Source organism: Equus caballus, chromosome 9, assembly GCF_041296265.1.
Source record: "Equus caballus isolate H_3958 breed thoroughbred chromosome 9, TB-T2T, whole genome shotgun sequence".
Classification (NCBI taxonomy): Eukaryota; Metazoa; Chordata; class Mammalia; order Perissodactyla; family Equidae; genus Equus; species Equus caballus.
This window is the reverse complement of record NC_091692.1, coordinates 91,162,332-91,181,411: the sequence shown is the minus strand read 5'-3', so window position 1 is coordinate 91,181,411 and position 19,080 is coordinate 91,162,332. Positions and strand designations below refer to the sequence as shown.

At 42.6% G+C, this 19,080-nt stretch overlaps 1 protein-coding gene across 10 annotated transcripts in view; it reads right to left on the bottom strand.

The window, feature by feature from the left end:
* The window catches only part of KHDRBS3 (KH RNA binding domain containing, signal transduction associated 3), a 189,864-nt gene that overhangs the window by 8,084 nt on the left and 162,700 nt on the right, over positions 1-19,080 (bottom strand). For 6 of the 10 annotated variants that reach the window (XM_070221863.1, XM_001499530.7, XM_070221866.1 and 3 more), the window contains exons 8-9: positions 3,086-3,144; positions 1,116-1,269 (exon numbers count right to left, since the gene is read on the bottom strand). In XM_070221863.1, the coding sequence (XP_070077964.1) occupies positions 1,178-1,269; positions 3,086-3,144 (151 nt within the window). In that variant the 3' untranslated portion in view covers positions 1,116-1,177. Of the gene's footprint in view, positions 1-140; positions 1,270-3,085; positions 3,145-19,080 lie in introns of all 10 variants that reach the window. The other 4 variants (XM_014728096.3, XM_023649001.2, XM_070221861.1 and 1 more) reach the window with 1 other exon arrangement.

Genomic DNA, 19,080 nt, shown 5'->3' with positions numbered 1-19,080 from the left:
ACTTTTTAAAATGAGAATTTAGGTGATCTTAAACCCTTTCTAAAATGGATAATGAAACTTGCTACGTTGTCATCGTTCTGGTTTTATTAGTTATATTAAGATAAATTAAGTGAGATTAAAATCTTATTTGATTTATTTACCTTTGAAAATGAAGACCGTTTAAGGGTTACACATCCTCAGCCTTGGCGAGTGCGACCTCAATTAGTCAAGTCAGAATGTCTTTAAAAGCTTTGTGCTTATTGCTTCCAGCATGGAGCGAAGTGTTCATTAAGGTACCAAAATTCTCATAAAAAATCCAAAGTTGCACTAGTGAAAAAACGCTCAACAAGATGAAAACTGATCACATCTTTTTCAGAAAATCAGTAGTAGTTATTTTAAAACCAGTTTTTAAACAAGATTTGGTTTTGCGTAGTTTTAACGTGCCACTCAAGCAGCTTGATACCATTTGGACTCTTTAAACAGCATTTAAATCTACGGTGAGTATATAATGGTACATTTAATTTTATACCATTTTTTAAATAAGTTGTACAATGTTTAGTGTGACCCTTTTATCACAAGCGTTGTTAAATGAATTCTTTCCCTGTTTACAACTATTTATGAAGGCCTTTTTAAATAAGAAAAACATGAAATTGTTAGCTCACACACACGAAATTTCTTTCAAAAGTTTATTTAGTATCAAGCAAGAGGAGACTTTGCTTAACACTACAGAACATTTCAAGACTCGAGTTACAAAAGAATACCACATTATTTGCACTTGTAATTGGCTTCCCTTTTTACGCATGTTGGCAAGAGAAATAAAAACTAGCATATGGCTGAAAGATCAAATAACTAAACTCTATGGAAACCTTTAAAATGAAAGGTGAGGCTTATGTTAAAAGGATGGATTAACATATTTAGTAAACCTATTTTTTTGTTTAACACTAGTTAATCAAAGTTATTTTTTTTCCTTTTGATGACCTATTTTTTCATATACAGACTGGAAATAACAAAATTTTACATGTCTTTTTTTTTTCTGCCCAGATTGATGTTTCAACAAAGTAGTTTTAAGTTCCATCCATTCAGATTTTAAGCATTTTGATTTATTTAAAAAGGGATTGTTCATAGAAAAAAATTACTTTGAACAGTATACAGGACTGGTGGCCACAGATTGGCTATTTCACAACATCAGACAGTACAATCAGTATCTGCCATATGGCTGGTCTCTGTAGACGCCCTTTGCTGTCCTCGCTGAAGGCGCCTTGTGTCTTGAGTTAGTCCACTCCTCTTGTCCTAAAATCAGTAAGATGAATCACAATTAGATCATTGCCATGGAGCCCACTGGCTTCATTGTTCCAAATCTAACTCAGCCCTGAACTAATGGTACATGTCATATTCAAGATAGATATCCCTGAGGAGCTAAAAAAAAGACTCAAGGGAATTTACTGTAAAAAAATTACCAACACAATGGAAAATGGATGTCTCACTAGCAAAGCCTATCAGCATGGGAAAAAAAATAAGTTTTGTATCTTAAAAGACAACCAGCTGTGCAAGAACTTTCCTCTTGGCTACTCATTTCACAAAAGCTCACAGGCTCAAGTGGCAAATTCAAGTGCCTTGTGCTAAACATTAAGACATTTATGAATGGGAAAGAGAATGGAAAAAGAATCACTTAGATTTCTTCTAAAAGAAAAAAACAAAGAAAATACAGATAAAAATTTGTGAAGACAAAAGATGAAAAAATGAGAGCAAAATGGGAATGGGCAGATTGAAAGAAATGCTGTAACAATTTTCATAGGTCCTTTCACAGAAAGAGTAAATTAGAGTTGTGTTGGTAGAAATTTATGCCTCAATAATACTTCATGAATATGAAATAATCTTAACGTCATAATGTCAGATTTCACTGGACCATACTGGATCCCGGCATTCTACACCTCTGCCTCCTGAGAGTAAACGTCTGGTCAACCTCCAGACTTCCAGTGATCGATCTCTAGGTCTCCGACAACAAACAGTTAACAGCCCTGCTGCAACCCACAGCAATTTAACAGCCATGTGTCCACAGAGACCAATTTAAAAAAGCTGTGAAGGAAAAATGCTTAAAATGACCTCTTCTTTTGACACAAACATGCAATCAACGTCATTCCCTCAAGCTAACTTGCATCAATTTAAGTAGACAGCATTCAGCAAACCAACATATTTCTCTTAAGTATTTGTTATGAATAACAAAAAAAAAAAACCCAAGGTGCGGTCATCACAGCTTGGGGCAGGTGATATAACAAAATGCACTTCAAAAGGAACACCAGAAAATGGTTTTTCAGTTATGTTCAGAGAAATGTCACAACATCCATTAAGCAGAATCCTGATCCACTTGTACTGGGTACCAGGTCGTCTTTGGAGCTTTGACCCTGATTGAAACTTTCAGTTCTCTGCTCTCTTCGCCCTGCAGCGAAGGAGCTTCTTACTATTATTATGTTGCTGCTGCCAATTCTTTTAATTAAACCCGTCATTCTTCTGCATATTGAGACCTGGGACATGGTTTCCCCAGCATCTCTACCAGCCTCCCCTGAATTAAGTGGGGTTCAGCCGTCGGCAAGCCTGGGAGTGCCTTACACCTCCCTGGCTCAGTGTCCTGGACACGGTGTGGAATGACTCCCACTGTGATGTTTTCAGAGGACTGGGGATTGGGGATGGATTAAAATATAAAGATGGGGGTGCGAGAATCACTTTAAAGCTGTTGTCTCGATTGCTTCACTTGCCTTTACTGTCAAGAAGCAGACACTTCAGAAAGACCCACGCTAGCGAGTGTCTGCAGTTTGGCAAACTAGTCTATAAATAAGAAAATCAGCACGTGGTAATCAACCCAAACAGAAAATCTATGTTCAGAATCTGAATTCATGTAATTTTCTGCAAGTCTTTAGTTCTCTTTAAATATTAAATTTAAATCTTAAAGGAGCTTCTAAAAATATCTAGATATGCACAGATGAACTGAGAGGAAACTGCTGTTTCACAGTCAAAATGTCTTTTTGAGTTTCCCCTCAACATGGATCTTTAAGGTGTTCCTATGGCCATCCCCCTCTCCATTTATGGTTCACTTGGGCGTGCCACTCACCGTAGGAATCGTAGGTCTCTTCACTGAGTCCATGTCCATAATCATAGTAATCTGCGCCACTGTAGTGAGCAGAACAAAACACGCAAAGAGAAGAGACAGAAACACAGTTAGGAGCAAATGCACTGACTGTGAGTTTAAATCATATTCAATGAAGTATTCTAAAACTTACAGATAACTAATAAGGGCAAGGCTAAAACCTGAATGAAATTCCTGTTGAGATGACCGGGCTCTAAGAAGGCAGCCTCAGACTTTAGGATTATCACAGGCCCCTCTTTCATCCCGACAACTTTAACACAAAATAAACGCCTGTGACACCTTCACCACAGCTGCTGGCCAATCCACACTGAGTAAGTGCCGACTGTGCAGGGCGGTAAAGAGAGTCTCTGTCCTGGAAGAACTGAGAGTCTGGAGAGCAGATGGCTGCGTAGTGGGCAATTACAGTCCTGTGTGCCAGGCACTAAGGCTGAGCTCACGCAGGGTGCTACGCGAGTGGAGGAAGGACAGCCACAGTCTCGTTCCAATAGATGGACGTTGTTACAGAGGCAAGGATGGTATTTCCTCTTTAAGCCTCACCTACTAGAAGACTCGAGCTATACAAACTACAGGCACTTCACTTTATAATACAGTAGCGAAGACCCCGGTTAAATGTGTCCTTTCATCAGCACTGTGGCCGTACCATCAGGCAGTGGCTAACATGGGACTCAGCACGACTGTGTGTAACAGGTGAGTGGACGAAAGGCCACCCACACACGGTCTGTCAGGACAGAGGCCAAGGATCTGCTCAAGGAGCAGGCACAGCTATCCTCTGACGCGCGGCACCCGTGAGGTATTGGGGAGGGCTTCTGTCCCCACGGCTGCAGGCAGCACACACAACAGACTTGAAGGAGGCATAAGTTTTTTTTTTAGATTGGCACCTGAGCTAATCATCATCATCTTCTTTTTCCTTCTTCTTCTCCCGAAAGCCCGCCAGTACACAGTTATATATTCCGGTTGTAGGTCCTTCTAGTTGTGGCACGTGGGACACCACCTCAGCATGACCTGATGAGTGGTGCCATGTCTGTGCCCCGGATCCAAACCGGTGAAACCCTGGGCTGCCAAAACGGAGCGCACGAACTTAACCACTTGGCCACAAGGCCGGCCCCAGGAATAATTTTTTATAGGAACAAACTTGTGGGAAATCTACACTATTAAACCACAGCAGGGACAATTAGTCTATGACACATCCGAGGAAGAGCTTCCACTCACGCTCTCAGGCTTTCTCCTTTCCCACTCTACTTAACGGTGTAGAGAAACACTCATCCTGAATTTGTTATCTTGGATTGTCATGGAAATAAACATTCTCATTATTCCAACTTCATGCAGTCACGTAAGAAATTCTAATCAAAATGGAAAACGATCCAGCTCGGCTATTTAACACCTTAGGAAGCCACAATATGAATAATAAAATCCATGCTGTGTCACTGTATGCCAGCGGCTGAGAGCCTGCACAGAGTCATCACAACAGACCCTGAGTAAGCAGAACTGTCATGCCCGTGTTATAGGGAAGGGCACTGCCCGTTGAGAAAGCTAGGACGCCAGCCTAAAGCTCAGAGGACAGCAGAGGCAACACACTCGTTGGTTACAATCACACCTACTTCTCCCGCCACACTTCCTTTCTCAGGTAAACGACACCAGAGACGAAGCATCATGTCCAATGACTACAGCACAGGACGGCAGCTGCCACGAGGAAGAGGTAAGCAATGGGAGCTATGCTCCTTTTTGCCTCAAGCATGTGGGATGTGTCTCCACATCTGCTCCTCCCTCCACCAGAAATGTTCTTTCCTCTCCTTCCAAGCTACCTCCTTCTCAGTCTTTAGCCTGAATGTCACTCCCTCAGACAAACTGCCCAGTTCTCCAGGTTAGGTCGGTTCCCCATTACAGCACCCTTTCACTGTTTCTCATCCATCTCCTGGCCCTGCACAGACCCTTACACTACATGAACTGAGTGTCTGGGGATATAGAGAAGCGGCACCTCCCTCATTCTGGGGGTCATGGCTGGCTTCTCGGAGAATGCTGAAAGACCGGGAGGGTGGAGCTGAAGGAGGGGTGAGGAGAAGGAAGGCACGGAGGCAGTGGCAGCAGGGCCTTCCAGGCAGAGGGAGAGTACAACAGACGCGGGAAACAGGCGGAAAAATCTGAGTGTATGTAAGAATGTCTATCAAAGAGAGTTAGTAAGCATTGATAAAATGCCCGGGCTTGAATATTCCTCAGAATAAAATGCTTCCTCTATGTGCAAAACAGAGGCCAGATCTTGTTATCCAGGTTTCATCACGTCTTCGCAAGTTAATTAACTACAGTGTAGCACACTGGTTATGATGCGAGCTTTCTGGCATGGAGACACAACGTAAGCTTTCTGGAACGAGCTGTGTTAAGCTCCGCTGGCACTTTTAAATGTCGCCCTGGAACAGAGTAGTCACTCCTACAGCTGACCTATTATACCAAGTGGCGATGTGCAAGTTTTCCAAGGAGGCATGTGCAGCTACAGAGTTTCTTAAAAAAGGTCTTCAAATTGAGAGCTGGCATTCCTAGAGAAGCTGGAAGAAAGGAAGGTAGAGTGAGAGGAATGGAGCTGTTGTGAGCTGACCCCTGCTGCACTGACCGCTTCTCCATGTGTGCGATCTCACTTCACCCACGTAAGATCTCTAAGCTTTCACAGAGAAGGAAGCGGAGGCTCAGTGAGGGTGACCCACCTGCCCAGGGTCACACAGCTTGTAAGTGGCAGCACCTATACTCAAAGCTCAGGGTGTCACCACTGCCACGCGCTGAAAATCTTGTTGGTGGGGGACGGTGCTCACCCTGGCAGGCCACCTAACATGGCAATTCCTGCTGGACTCTGACCTGCTCTGCTGCTCTCCCAGAATGTCCTATTGTTCCCCCTACAGCTTACATGACCCCTTCTCACGCTCAGAAACAGGCGGCAGGATCCACACGAAACTCAGTGCAACATGATCATGGTGAGTCAGGACTGCCATCTCTACCTGGTCTCAAATTCTTCCTCTCCCTTTCTGTAGTCCTGATTTTCCCTGAAGGCATAATATGTACTCATGGTGAGAGGACGAGGGACGAGATGAAAAAGGAGCATGGAAATTTCATATTGAAAAAGGAAAAAAATCCTACAAAAACAAGCAACAACAAAAGAAACAATATGGCTTTCCTACCTCTTAAGATTTTATAGCCTTAAATATGAGAGTTGCTATTAAAGTAGGATATATTTTTCACCTTGAGGATGGAAACTCAGACACAAACATTTTCATAAAATGTCAGTGTCAGATACCAGTCAAGACGCCTGAGTGTGAGCGTGGGCCTCCGCGTGGGGCTCGGAGAGCTGCCCGCTCGCTGAGCCTCAGCGCCCATCTGGCAGAGCCGGGCCGGCCGGGCCAGCTGCTGCTCAGTCCCTGGGCAGCTCCAACATTCTTGGTGTCTCCTTCACAACATCTGGCCACAAGGTGGGCAAAAGAACTCCTCATTTGGTTGAAAATAAATTGGCTAATGCTTCTTAGAAACCCAGCACTAAATTACACGTGAACCTCGGTCTTCTTTCCAAAGGTCAGAAGCTACATCACAATGGCTCCTTAGACAAATAGAACCTTGATGTTCTCGAGTTTTCTCTCTGTTGTACAGATAAAATGACAATAACCTCTTCATAAAACTGCAAAGAAGTTCCTTTGCTGAGACAGGTCCCATTGTTTAACCTGGAACTGTCAATGACAGAGACTGATAAACAGGAGAGTCGAACAATTGCTTTCTGACCAAACTAAGTCTCCTTTATTAGATGGACCGAGCAGTAATGAACCTCAGTGTAGACTGGAAATTTGTCTGTGAAGTGCTCTAACGCAGTTCAGCATAAAAACTCAGGGGTGAAGAATGTTTTCCAATGAACAGGAGGATAAAAGGTAGCATAATTTGGTCCAGCAATGGTTTCGTGATAAGACAATCTTAGTTTTGACAAGTGAAAACTTTAAACTGACATTTGCTATCATTTCGCCCAGTTTCTGATTATTTATTGCAGGACTGTCATCAAACTGAAAAGCTGGGAGCAGCTGAGCCCCATTCTCATACCTGTCAGTTCCATCTGAATTGCTTTCGCAGCGTTTCATTTCGTGCACCTCAAATGTCTATTAACCAAAGACGTGTCCTATTTCCCAAGGATAAACTAAAAACTCAACATAGAGCAAAGGGAAAAAACACTAAGAATCTCTTCATTTATGGATATAACTTATAATATTAATAATAGGCAAGAAAACACATTAGGCAGAAATACACCCAAACTTCATCAAAAGGGATCAAGGGGAAGCCCCTCACTCAGGAGATCAAGAGGGAGCTGCTCTCAGGGGCACTGCGCCCACGCCTGCCCGGGCCTTCTAATCTTCCTCCACGCTCCACCCCTATCAGGGGTCAGAGCAAGTCCAAAGGCTCAGCATAATTCCTGGCTTTCCAGAGGTTCTCAAGTCCATCATCCAGAGTCAAGAAACAGCCCCCAGCACTGGGAAAACACAGGGGTCAAGGAGCAACTGTAGCACTAGGCCCAAGTCCACGTCTCGCTGGGCCTTCCACCCTCCACTGATGGGTCCAAGAGGAGGACACAAACTCTGAGCCCTGGATCACCCTGTCTCTATGAACGGCATTAAGAAGGAACCCCTGACATTTATCCATCCCTATCCCTTCAATTTCTTTAAGCCCCTCCACCAATTTCTACTTTAGTCACTGGAACTGATCTCATTAGGCCCTTTGCTTGTAGTCATGTCAGCTCAGAGAGCTCTAGACCACCAGCTTACTCTTTATCTCCAGTACTTGTAAAGCTCTGCCTGCCTACAATCTATCCTCATCTCCTGCACAACTGTTTTATTGTGTCCTCTGGAATTCATGGTCCATCACTGGCAAAAACCACTATATATTCTCAACCTCCTCTTCGGATATTCTCTCACCTTCTTCCTGAATGAGCACTTGATTCCCCTCTAATGATAATTCTTCCCCAGCAGCCCTCTCCAGTTTTTTCTCTACCTCCCACAGCCCACGTCCCATTGGGCCTAGGGGAAGGGTGAGCATTCTCTTTGCTAACCTCTCCCTCCCCCAATATACACACACCACTGCCACTTCCAGACCATTATGCTTCATTCCTCTGTACAGACACCTGGCTTTGAATCTCCCAATAGTATCAGTGTCCTCAATCTTGGTGATTTCAGTGTATGGATAGCGAATCCTTCAAACGAGCCAGCCTCTCCATTCTCTGGACAACAGTTGTGCACTGATCCTGCCTCTAGTTGTCTTTAGCCATTAACTCCCATGTCACACCCTAGATCTTGTCATTACCACCAATAACTTAAGTCTTCCCCACCTCACTTCAATTTCATATATGCCACTCTGAGTACAATTTCCTCTCTTTCTAGTTTCATTCCGTCCTTCTAGCATTGTGCTGACTATCCTTTCAAATCCACTGCAATCATCCCCACCACTCTTTACTTTTTCATCTCTTGTCACGGCAACCAGGGAACTTGAAGTTGTTAAACTCAATGGTCCATTCTTAGTCCTCATGTTAGGTGACTGATCAGTAGCATCTACTATAGTCGATCACTCTCTGTTCCTTGGTATTTTATTTGGCTTCCAGGATACTGTGAAATTTCACCACCACCGGCTACTCCTTCTCAGTCAACCTGCCAGTCCTCCTGTTCCCTCATTCTTCCTGAAGTTGGAGTGCTCCAGAGTTCAGATCTGGGTCCTCTTGTCTTCTTTATTTACCCAAACTCCCTTGGTGAATTTATCTAGTCTCTTGCTTTATATACAATCTAAATAGCAAAAACTCCCAAATTTATAGCTTCAGTCCAAGAATCTCTCCTCCAGTTTACATTCAGGTACTAACTGCCCACTTTACATCTCAACGTCAATGTCTAATGCATATCTCAAATTTAACAAGGCCAAAACTAGACTGAATCTCTGATCTTATCTCTAAATCTGCTCTGCACAAGCTTTCCTGCATCTCAGTTGGCAGCAAACTTGTCTTATTTGATCAGGCCAAGAGCTTGGAGTCATTCTTTTCACTGGCTATTTGCTTTGCCTAAAATACTCTTACTTCCAAATACCTGTACGGTTAACTTTACCTTTCTCAAGTCTTGGCTCAAATGATGCCATCTCAACAAGGTCCACTCAGATTAAAATTGCAATCCCCTTGCCCTGGCAACTCTAATTCACCTTACTCTGCTCTACTGTTTTCAACAGCACGTGCTACCTTCTAACATACCATATACTTATTTATTATGCTTATTATCTATTTCCTCTCAATAGACTGAGAGTGTAAGCTCCACAAGGGAGGGATCTGGGTCTTATTCAATGGTATAACTCAAGCTCCCTTAGAATAATGTCTAGTACATAGTAGGTACTCAGTAAAGAGTTGTCAAATACTTTGACTGAATGAATTACAAAAAAATTACTGGAAAACTATGTGCCAAGGAAATTTAGGAAAGACAATGTTATTAGTGGATAATGGTGAACAGGAGACCAATCCCCCCTACCCCAACTCTAAAGCTGCAAGATGGAAGGACTCAAAGACACTTAATAGTTTTTGAATGTTGAGTAGACTTGAAAGAATAAAGTAAAATGAAGTCCTAAGCCCAAGTGTGGTCATGTATTGAGCAACATTTTTGCGTACTTACTGTGTGAAAGATACCATTCTGAAAAATGGAGATACAGAAATAAATAAGGTGTGATCTCTGCTCTCAAGAAGCTAGCAAAGATGAGCAAGTAAATTTCAACAGAACAGCCTATAAGTATGAGCATAGAAGTATGTCCAAAATACCTTGAGATCAGATTTTATTGGGGGGTGAGGGGAAGGTATAAAGGAGGCAGCTATTCAGTGAAGGTGACGCATGAGTGGTTGAGGACTGAACGAGGAGGAAAGAAGCGATACAGGAGGGTGGGGTCAGGCTGCCAAGTAGTTCATGAGCTCTTCAGGAAGGGAAATTACTAGCTCACCTAGCATATACAGGGTGCTGCTTCATGCAACTATCTAGCTATAGCTCTATCTATCTATGTATCTATCTATCTATAGAGTGTGTGTATATTTCTTCTTTTAACTTCATGACAACTCAATGAATTAGATATTGTTCTATCTCCTTTATATATAAGAAAATTGCAGCTCTGAAAGCATTTTTATCCAAGGATGAACAAGGACAGAGGCTGTAGGTCAGGGCCCATCTGATGCCACAGCTGATGTTTTTTGCACACTAAGCTGCTGCCTCCTTCTCTCTAATGCTAAGCAGTTTGGACTTTATCTTTTCAACAAGAAAGTTACAAGTCTGTTTACTTACAGCACTAGTTTATTTCCTTATTTCTTGTTATATTCACATCTGTTTTGGCACCTGGTTTGCCCTTTTGATGTGAATAATAACTTGCGTTTTTCTTCAACTTCTGGATTTTTTCTTCTTCTTTCTAAAAATTCTCTCTCCTCTTAATTCTCTTTGTCTTCCCATTGTGTAACCCTACTTAGGTTACTTTTAAAGTTTTGGGCTCCATCTTCCACATCCCTCAATTTTTCTATCAATGTGATAGCTCCTCGTCCTTTGGTGCTATTCAGCAACCTCTTTAGCCATTTGTTGACTTTTTAGTTCCTCACTCCTTAACTGGTTTGGCCTTTATGGCTGTGATGTCTTCTAATTCATATGAAGATTTAATTACCTATTTTACAATCATCATCTACTTTGAGCTCTCTCCTCTCAAGTTGTTAGTTTTTCAGTTTGTTGACTCTGTTTCTTAAACGCTTAGTAAATTTTGGGTATGTGTTAATTTTTGCATCCGAGATTCTCACTTTGCTTGTCTGTGGATGTTGCCCTTGTTTAAAATAGCTTTCCTCTGGTGGCTGTGGAAAAGGGAAAGAACATACTGTTGGGTGGGATACGCGAGCAATCTGTCTCCTGTATTTGGAGCTCTGGGCTCCCTAGAGGGTGGTGCTATCTGGGCTGTGGCTTTGCATTGCTGCAGCTTTACTCTGGGAATAGACACTATTACTCTGCACTGCCGACACCACTGGGTTGGAGGGCGGGGCCAGGCCAGTCTAGCTGCTCCACAGCGTTGGGGGGAGCAGGTATATGTTTAGTCTATCCCCTTGATTCAATCTTCCTTTCTTTTTTTTAAGTCCTTTTTAGTTTAGGTAATCTTTTAATCCTCAAAACTGCTGTCTGAAGTTGATATAGGAACCATGTCTAATTCGTATTTGTTCTCTACAGTTTGTCTTTCTAGCATACAGTAGCATCCCAAAAACAAAGAGAGAAAAGAAAGACTAATCTGACCAGTGCGACTGAACATTTTGCCCTTGTCTCAATGAATAGTCTGTAATGATAACGCTTGTTGCAATGGCTGTGACTTTTTCGGGCGGAAGGGGTAGTGCATCCCTTCAGATGTTAAATTAGTAAGTTCTGTGCTGTTTGAAATTAACATAACAGGACTAAATTTTTTTTTTTCCTGATTATTTTGGCCCATTCCTTTAAGAAAAATCTTATCTTTAACCAACCCAGATAATAGCTCCTGACTGGCTGCCCCAGTCTAGTATTTCCATTCTACTCAGGACCCTTTAATCCCCATACAACCATTAACAACTGTTATGGATAAAGCAGAGTAAACAAAAATAACACTTAAAATGAAATTTTGGGACTACTTCTGTTTTCCCATTATCATAGATAACCGAAAGATTTGAAATTCCTTCAGGGTAATTGGCTAAAAAACTTCCAATCTGCTTTCAAAAGGGTCTTGTTTATCTAATAGTTCTTTTGTAATATTTAATAATATTTCCCCAGGAAGACATGGAATAAGAAGTTTCAGAATCAGGTTGCACAAGTCGGATGGAAGAAGGGTCAGAGGCGAAGTCTAGTCACCCGATTAGGGCTCTGCCGCGTGTCAGCCTCTCCCTGGGGCTCCTCCAGGGCTCTGCTGCTAACGGAGCCATTGTCATCTAACCTGAGGAGACGCGGCGTAACTTCACTTCATTCCTGTCTTCTGTGTTTTGCTAAGTGTGTTCAGACTAAACCTATGGCTGTTGATGATGTTTTGACCCTCTTCACCTGAGAATTCCAAAGTTAGAGCAGTTTTGATGTGAGGGCAAGGGCTCAGCCTCCCCTCACAGGCACACTTGGCATTCACGGGGCACCTACTGTGTGACAGGCACACAGTTATGACTTTTATGCCCTCAAGGAGCTTACGGTGTGAACTGTCATTCATTTGATGGAGAGGCTGCACAAAGTTTAAAATGTTTTGGCTCAGGGCTAATCTTCCTCAAAAAAAAAAAAGTAAAATGTTTTAGATAACTTGCTGCTGGATCCATCTCTAACCCATCTCCCTCCCAGAACATTAATATACATCGCACCTTCAAAATGGCCCAGAGCAGTGTTTCAAAGTGTGACCTGGGGCCTCCTCGGAGTCTCTGAGACCCTGCAGGGCCATCCACCAGGTCAAACTATTTTCACAATAATAATAAGACGTTCACATCTCTTGCTGTGCCGACATTTGCACTAAATGTGGTGAGTAAAACCGATAGAGCTTTAGCAAGAATCAAGGCAGTGGCACCAAACTGTGCGAGTAGGTGTTTTTTTTTTTAAGAGGTAGTTTCATTTAAAAATGTCCTTGATAAAGTAGTAAAAATTGCTAATTTTAATAAGTCTCAAGTATGGAGTGCACACCTTTGCCTCAGTCTGTAGGATGAGTGAACAGCGTGCTCATGGCAGTTCTGCACACACTGAAGTCATGTGCTCCCGAGGCAAAGCACCGGGCATTTACTGATGTTGCCCAACTAGCTTCTTTTCTCACAGAACGTCATTTTTATTTGAAAGAATGAATGGCAGACAAACTATGATTACTCAGACTTAGATATCTGGCAGATAACTTTCTCAAAAATTAATGAAGTGAACCTGGCACTTCAAGAAAAACAACAGACAGTATTTGTTACCAATGACAAAATTCAAGCTTTCAAGTATAAACTGAATTTTGGAAAACTAGTATTTGCCACTGTAACCTGATAGCAAGCTGATGCTTCAAGACTTCTCTGTTGAGACGGGTGGTGATAATAACGAACGTGATTTTTTGATAGTGCATAATGAAATGTGCGCAGCATTGTGAAAATACGCATAACTTGGTGAACCAATATTTTTCAAATGAGCCATGCATGATATTACAAAATCCATGAAGTGTAAGACAGACCAAGGTCATTTTAATGTAACACAGTATGAAGTCTTACTGATATGGTTTCAGAATCCACATTTCAACTAACCTCCAAGAAACCACCACCTGCCAAGTTTTGGTGTAGTATCAAAGAAGAACACCCACAGTTATGTGAAAGGCCATCTAAATACTGTTCCCTTTTCCAACTACACATCTGTCATTCCAACTACTTCAACCAAAACAACAACGCACCCCAGAGTCAATGCAGAAGCAGACAGAAGAATCTACCTTGCTTCTGTTAAGCTAGACGTTAAAGAGATCTGCAAAAACATAAAACAATGACACAATTCTTATTAAATATTTTTTTGTTTTGGAAAATAGGGATTTTCCAAAAAAACAGATTATTTATGTTAACATGCAATGGGTTGATTATTGTTATATATTTCACTATTAATATTTTAAAATGTTTCTGTTTTAATTTTGAGTATGGTAAATATTAACAGACGTAAACCACATACACTAAAGCACTTTGTGGCCCTCACTAAATCTTGAGGGTGTAAAGTATGAAGGAGTCTTGAGACCAAAAACTACCCAGGGGCCTAGGACGCTCAACTGCAGCAAGTGTGAGGAAGGCAGAGAGTTAGTGTCATACACTTGCCTGAAGAAGGAGTCTTTTTCTCTGGAAAACTGTTTCCTTGTGCCTGTAGTGATGAGGGAGGAAGTGCTCACTCACAGAGCTGGTCAGGTGGACAGAGCCCCATGTTACAACTGCTTAGCCTCAGGTCTCATGCGACGCCATGATTACAAACCTGTCTTCCAGGTCAGACAGGTAAAAAAGTCAGGGAGAAACTTAAACTTCTTATAAGCAAGGCAAATGTGAAGATTCTCCTAAACCCATCAGGAAGAGAATTTATTTATTTTATTTTTTGATGAGGAAGATTGGCTCTGAGCTAACATCTGTGCCAGTCTTCCTCTATTTTGTAAGTGGGATGCCACCACAGCATGGCTTGATGTATAGGGCCGTGCCCAGGATCCGAACCTGCCATCCCCAGGCTGCCGAAGCAGAGTGTGTGAACTTATCCACTATGCCACTGGGCTGGCCCCCTCAGGAACAGTTTTAACATGGGAATAACTTCCCTAGCTGGTACATGTTATTTTCCAGCACCAAGAATGTAAGAAAACAGAAACAGACCCTTAAGTTTGAAGTAAACAATTTTCTTTAGGAATTCAAAATTATACGCATTTGCCAATAATTAAATATTTAAACTTTCAATATAAAGGGCCAGATAAAATTTATAGTTTAATCAGAGAATCCCTCTCTCTCTGAGAGAAAGGTCCAGTAATTCTATTTGCTCACAAAAACTGAAGGTCTGATTTTCATAATTAGAGACCTTTCTGAGTTGACATCATTCACCTGCTCAGGAGAATCCATCACGAGGCTGAGAGGGGAGGGAAAGTAAAGGCAAAGTTAAAAATTAATTTTACCGTGTTTTTTAAGCTGGGAAATAAGATTTGGTAAAAAGAATAATGGGGCTTAAAATAAGTGGAGAATTATTCTTGCTTCATATTCAAATAATTTAAGAGTAAACAAAAATTTTACTTTACAATGGAATCCTAAGAAATGGGTTGATATCAAGGAAATAAACCATAAAAATATTTTTAAAATTGTAACTGAAATTTTGTCTCTCACTTCTTTTTCAGGACAAAATAGGACTTTAAAATGAGAGATGAGAAAACAGATATTTTTCTTCTTTACTAATAAATTAGTAATCAAAAAACAATCCATGGGGGCCAGCCTGGTGGCGGAGTGGGTAAGTTCATGAGCTCTGTGATGGCAGCCCAGGGTTCGCTGGTTCAGATCCCGGGCACAGACCTAGGCACTCCTCATCCAGCCATGCTGGGGCAGACATTCCACATATAAAGTAGAGGAAGATGGGCACAGATGTTAGCTCAGGGCCAATCTTCCTCAGCAAAAAGAGGAGGATTGGTGGTGGATGTCATTCAGGGCTAATCTTACTCACGCTCAAAAAAAAAATATCAATGAAACTGGTTATATTTAACAGTCATTTTGTGCAACTGAGGCTAATTATTAAAATCTGAATTTTACTATGACATTAACAATAGGTTATATTTCTATAAATTGTATAAGAAAAATAACATTCCCCTAAGTTATTAAAGTTCTTGTCATTGTCCTAGAAGAAAGAACTGCCCATTTTACTCTCCCATTCATATGCGGATGGAGGCCCACCCTGCTGTGCGTGTGCCAGCGCCCACGGGAGCTGAAGGCCAGCACAGCACAGCACGGCCACTCTGGATTCTAGTGAGTCTTGGCTCTGCCACCTTCCACTGTAGCAGCCTCACTGAACCAAATACCATGAGCCAAGCACTTCACGCATTCATTCCTCCACTCATTCACTCAGATTCAATTTATTTAAAAATGTTTAAGAAACAAAACAAATTCACTACTTTCATAAAGCTTACAAGGAGAGAGAGAGACAATAAACTATTTACATATAAATAGACGGTGAGAAAGACTGCGAGAATAAGAGAGAATAAGAGAGACCAGGAAGAACTGGAATAAAGTAGTTAGACAGTTGACAGCCTCTTCCCCGGGGGTCAGAGGAGCGGAGACTTGAGACTCCAGCTGTGCAGGGACCCTCTGAGGAAATGCTACTCTGGGCAGGGGGGCTAACAAGTGCAAAAGTCCTATGGTGGGCACATTCTTGGTCCATTTGGGGACCAGAAAGGCAGGGCAGGGGGAGCAGAGGGACAAGCGGAAGGCAACTTCAGAGAGGAGGCAGAGGTGGGTCACGCAGGGTCCTGAGGCCACCGAGAGGCTTTGGGTTCCTATTTTCTCTTCCTGAGTGAGATGGGAAGTGATTGGACAGTCCCACGGCTCTAGGGAAAAACAGCTTTGCCATTACTGAGATGGGGGGCGGGCAGGGAGCCATCAAGAGCCGGCCTGGGACATGTCAGGTCTGAGACACCTCTCAGACATCCCAAAGGAGACAGCAAGGAGGCAGCTGGGAAGAGAAATCTAGAGGTCAGGAGAAGTCCACTAAACTGGAGACACATATCATTCAAAAGTACTTAAAACCAGGAGAAAAGATGAGGTCCCGCACGAGGAAGTGCAAAGGGGAGAGCTCAGAGTCTGGATTAAAGTTCACTTAGTTCTGAATCCTGCTCTTCCAGCTAGAAACACTGGAATCCTGGGCAGGTAGCTTAACCTTTCTGAGTCCCCGCTTCTAGAAGTGTCTACAACATAAAAGGTGCTCAATACAAGTACTGAACAAAGGAATGAATGACGTGTGTGGCTTGTAGTTACTGCTGAGTAAGTGACAAGTGCAGCTGTGTCTTCTGTGATCGGGTGACAACGGATGAGTGATGGTTAAATGAGTTCACATACACAAAACGCTTTCCACTGGCCTGCCACTTTGTCAGTACAAAATAAACGGTGCTATTATTCTTAATCCTATTGTTCTAATTAAGTTTGCAAAGCCTCATTTCAGATGTAACAATTACTTTGTCAAATAAAAAGATTTAAATGCTAATATAGGTTTGCCAGGGAATCAGAGACACACAGTTTGCCATTTATAGCTCATCTTGCACCTCTCCGCTGTGAACCACTTCTCAATGTGACCTCTATAAAGCCAGGAGTTGACTGGCTCTGTGCTGAATCAAAGGGAAGAAAGCGACCTCCAGAGTGCCTGTGGCCCATCCCCCGTCCTCAGGCTGAATTGTCTTAATTGTCTGAGAGAAATGATTCTCTCTCCACTTTCAAAGAAATGAAGACTGACTAACTTGTCACAGCAACACACTCCAACAGGCCTGCCAGGAAGTTCTTATTTTATGTTTAACCTCGATCACTCATGAGACACCCAGAATCCTTTTCCTCTTATTCTGTTCTGCACGGAGCTTGAGAGTCCACTGAGTAAGAAGACTCAGGAAGACAATTACAGAGAGGGCATACGGAGGGTGTGCCTGGGAGTTCCCGCAAGCCTAACTGAAAGGAGGACCCACTGCAAGGACCACACTCTGGCGCTCAGTATGGGCAGACAGACACACAAACGAAGATTTAACAAAACACTGACAGCAGACACCACTTCACAAATGTCCACGAGCCGTGTAGACGAGGTACTCCACACAACCATCAAGCTGTGTAGACGAGCTACTCCACACAACCATCAAGCTGTGTAGACGAGCTAATCCACACAACCATCTCTCATCTGTAAAACAAACCTGCAGTCAGGTATTATCTCTACTGTGTAAACTTAGATTAAACACCAACACTTTCCACTTAAGAGAGAAACACTCCCTTCTCACAGCATCTCAAGATAGATGATCTCAGCAGGAATTTACGAGGTTCAAACGCCAGCTTCTTCTTTCCGCACATGCTCAGGAGGTATTTACAGAAGACCTACTGTGTGCCACACGTTGGGGTGCAGCGTGAACAAGACTTGGTCCTTGTGATAAAACGTGCATATTAGACCAGTGTAAAGGCAAACGGAGCCCTGTGATGCTGGCGAGCCCAGAGTTCTGAGGGGCTCGGGGGGCGGGGTGCGCCTGACCAGTTCTGGGCAATATGGGAAGGCTTCCCAGAAGAAGAAAGGTCTAAATTGACACCTTAAAAGAAGAGCCAGACAAAAAGGAAGAAGAAAGCATTCCAAGCACAACAACATTCAATCTGGCTCTGTAATGAGAGAGTAGTGAATCAGAGAGATACAGTGATTTCTCCAAAGTCACGTGGCTACAGCGCCATGGAGTCGGGCTATAAGCCTGAGTTACTCTGACTTCCAAGTGTAGATTCTTCCCACACCACGTGCTTTTCACGACTATCTAATTTAACCATCAATCACGACATTCTCAGAATAATAGGAAATCTGTCTGGGGACTTTTTCAAAAAGCCATGTAATTCAGGGAGACAAAAAGAGATAACTAGAAGATACCCCAGAGTCAAAAGGAAAAGCCAGAGAACCTTCTGGGGTGCTGGAAATGTTCTCTTGGTTACATAGGTGTACATATATATGTATATAATGATGTTCTTCAGATAGGTGTGAATCTATACCCTTTGCTGTATGCACATTATATTCCAGAAAAAGGAAACAAAATCTAAAGGAAAAAAATAATTTCCACGTTAAAAAGGAAGAAGCAACAGGCAGTTGTTGCCCATTTAGCATGCACTTTCCCTTTCTTTCTTACCAAAAGATTCCCTGTAAAATGGAGAGTGAGGTGCTAGTGATAATCTATCACCCCAAAAAGCTCCCTTTCTCAGCCACCTCTGCAGATGAGGTCACCAGTGAGACAGGAGCAAACTCAGGGAGTGAAGCTTCCGTGAAATTTCCGAACAGAAGGCCAAGCTACGCAGGAGGTGAGGCTGCCTGCTCTGCTCTTCCTCCTCCTGCCTGAACCCCACCTTGGTGGCTGGAACGACAACAGCCATATTGAGACTGACGGGAGCCTTAGGATACAGGTGACGGTAAGGGTGGCGAAAAGGAAAGGCAGAGGGTGGGTCCCCAGTGACTATGAAGAGTGGTCCCTTAGTCTGCTGCCACTTACATTCTTCCCTGAGACAAAATAAACCTCTACTCTGTCTGGCTTTAAGGTTAATTCAGAGCTTATCCCAGTGCTGAAGCGTAGAGCACCACGTTCTGAAATAGGGGATGCTGAGCATCTCTCTCTCTCTCTGATGCAGAGATCCAACTATGCTTTCTTATTTTAACACAAAACCCTTCATTATGCTACTCCTTCCTATCAAAAGTTGCTTCAAAGGTTGCAGAGAGTTCTACATAATTTTAAAAAAACTATGAAATTTTATT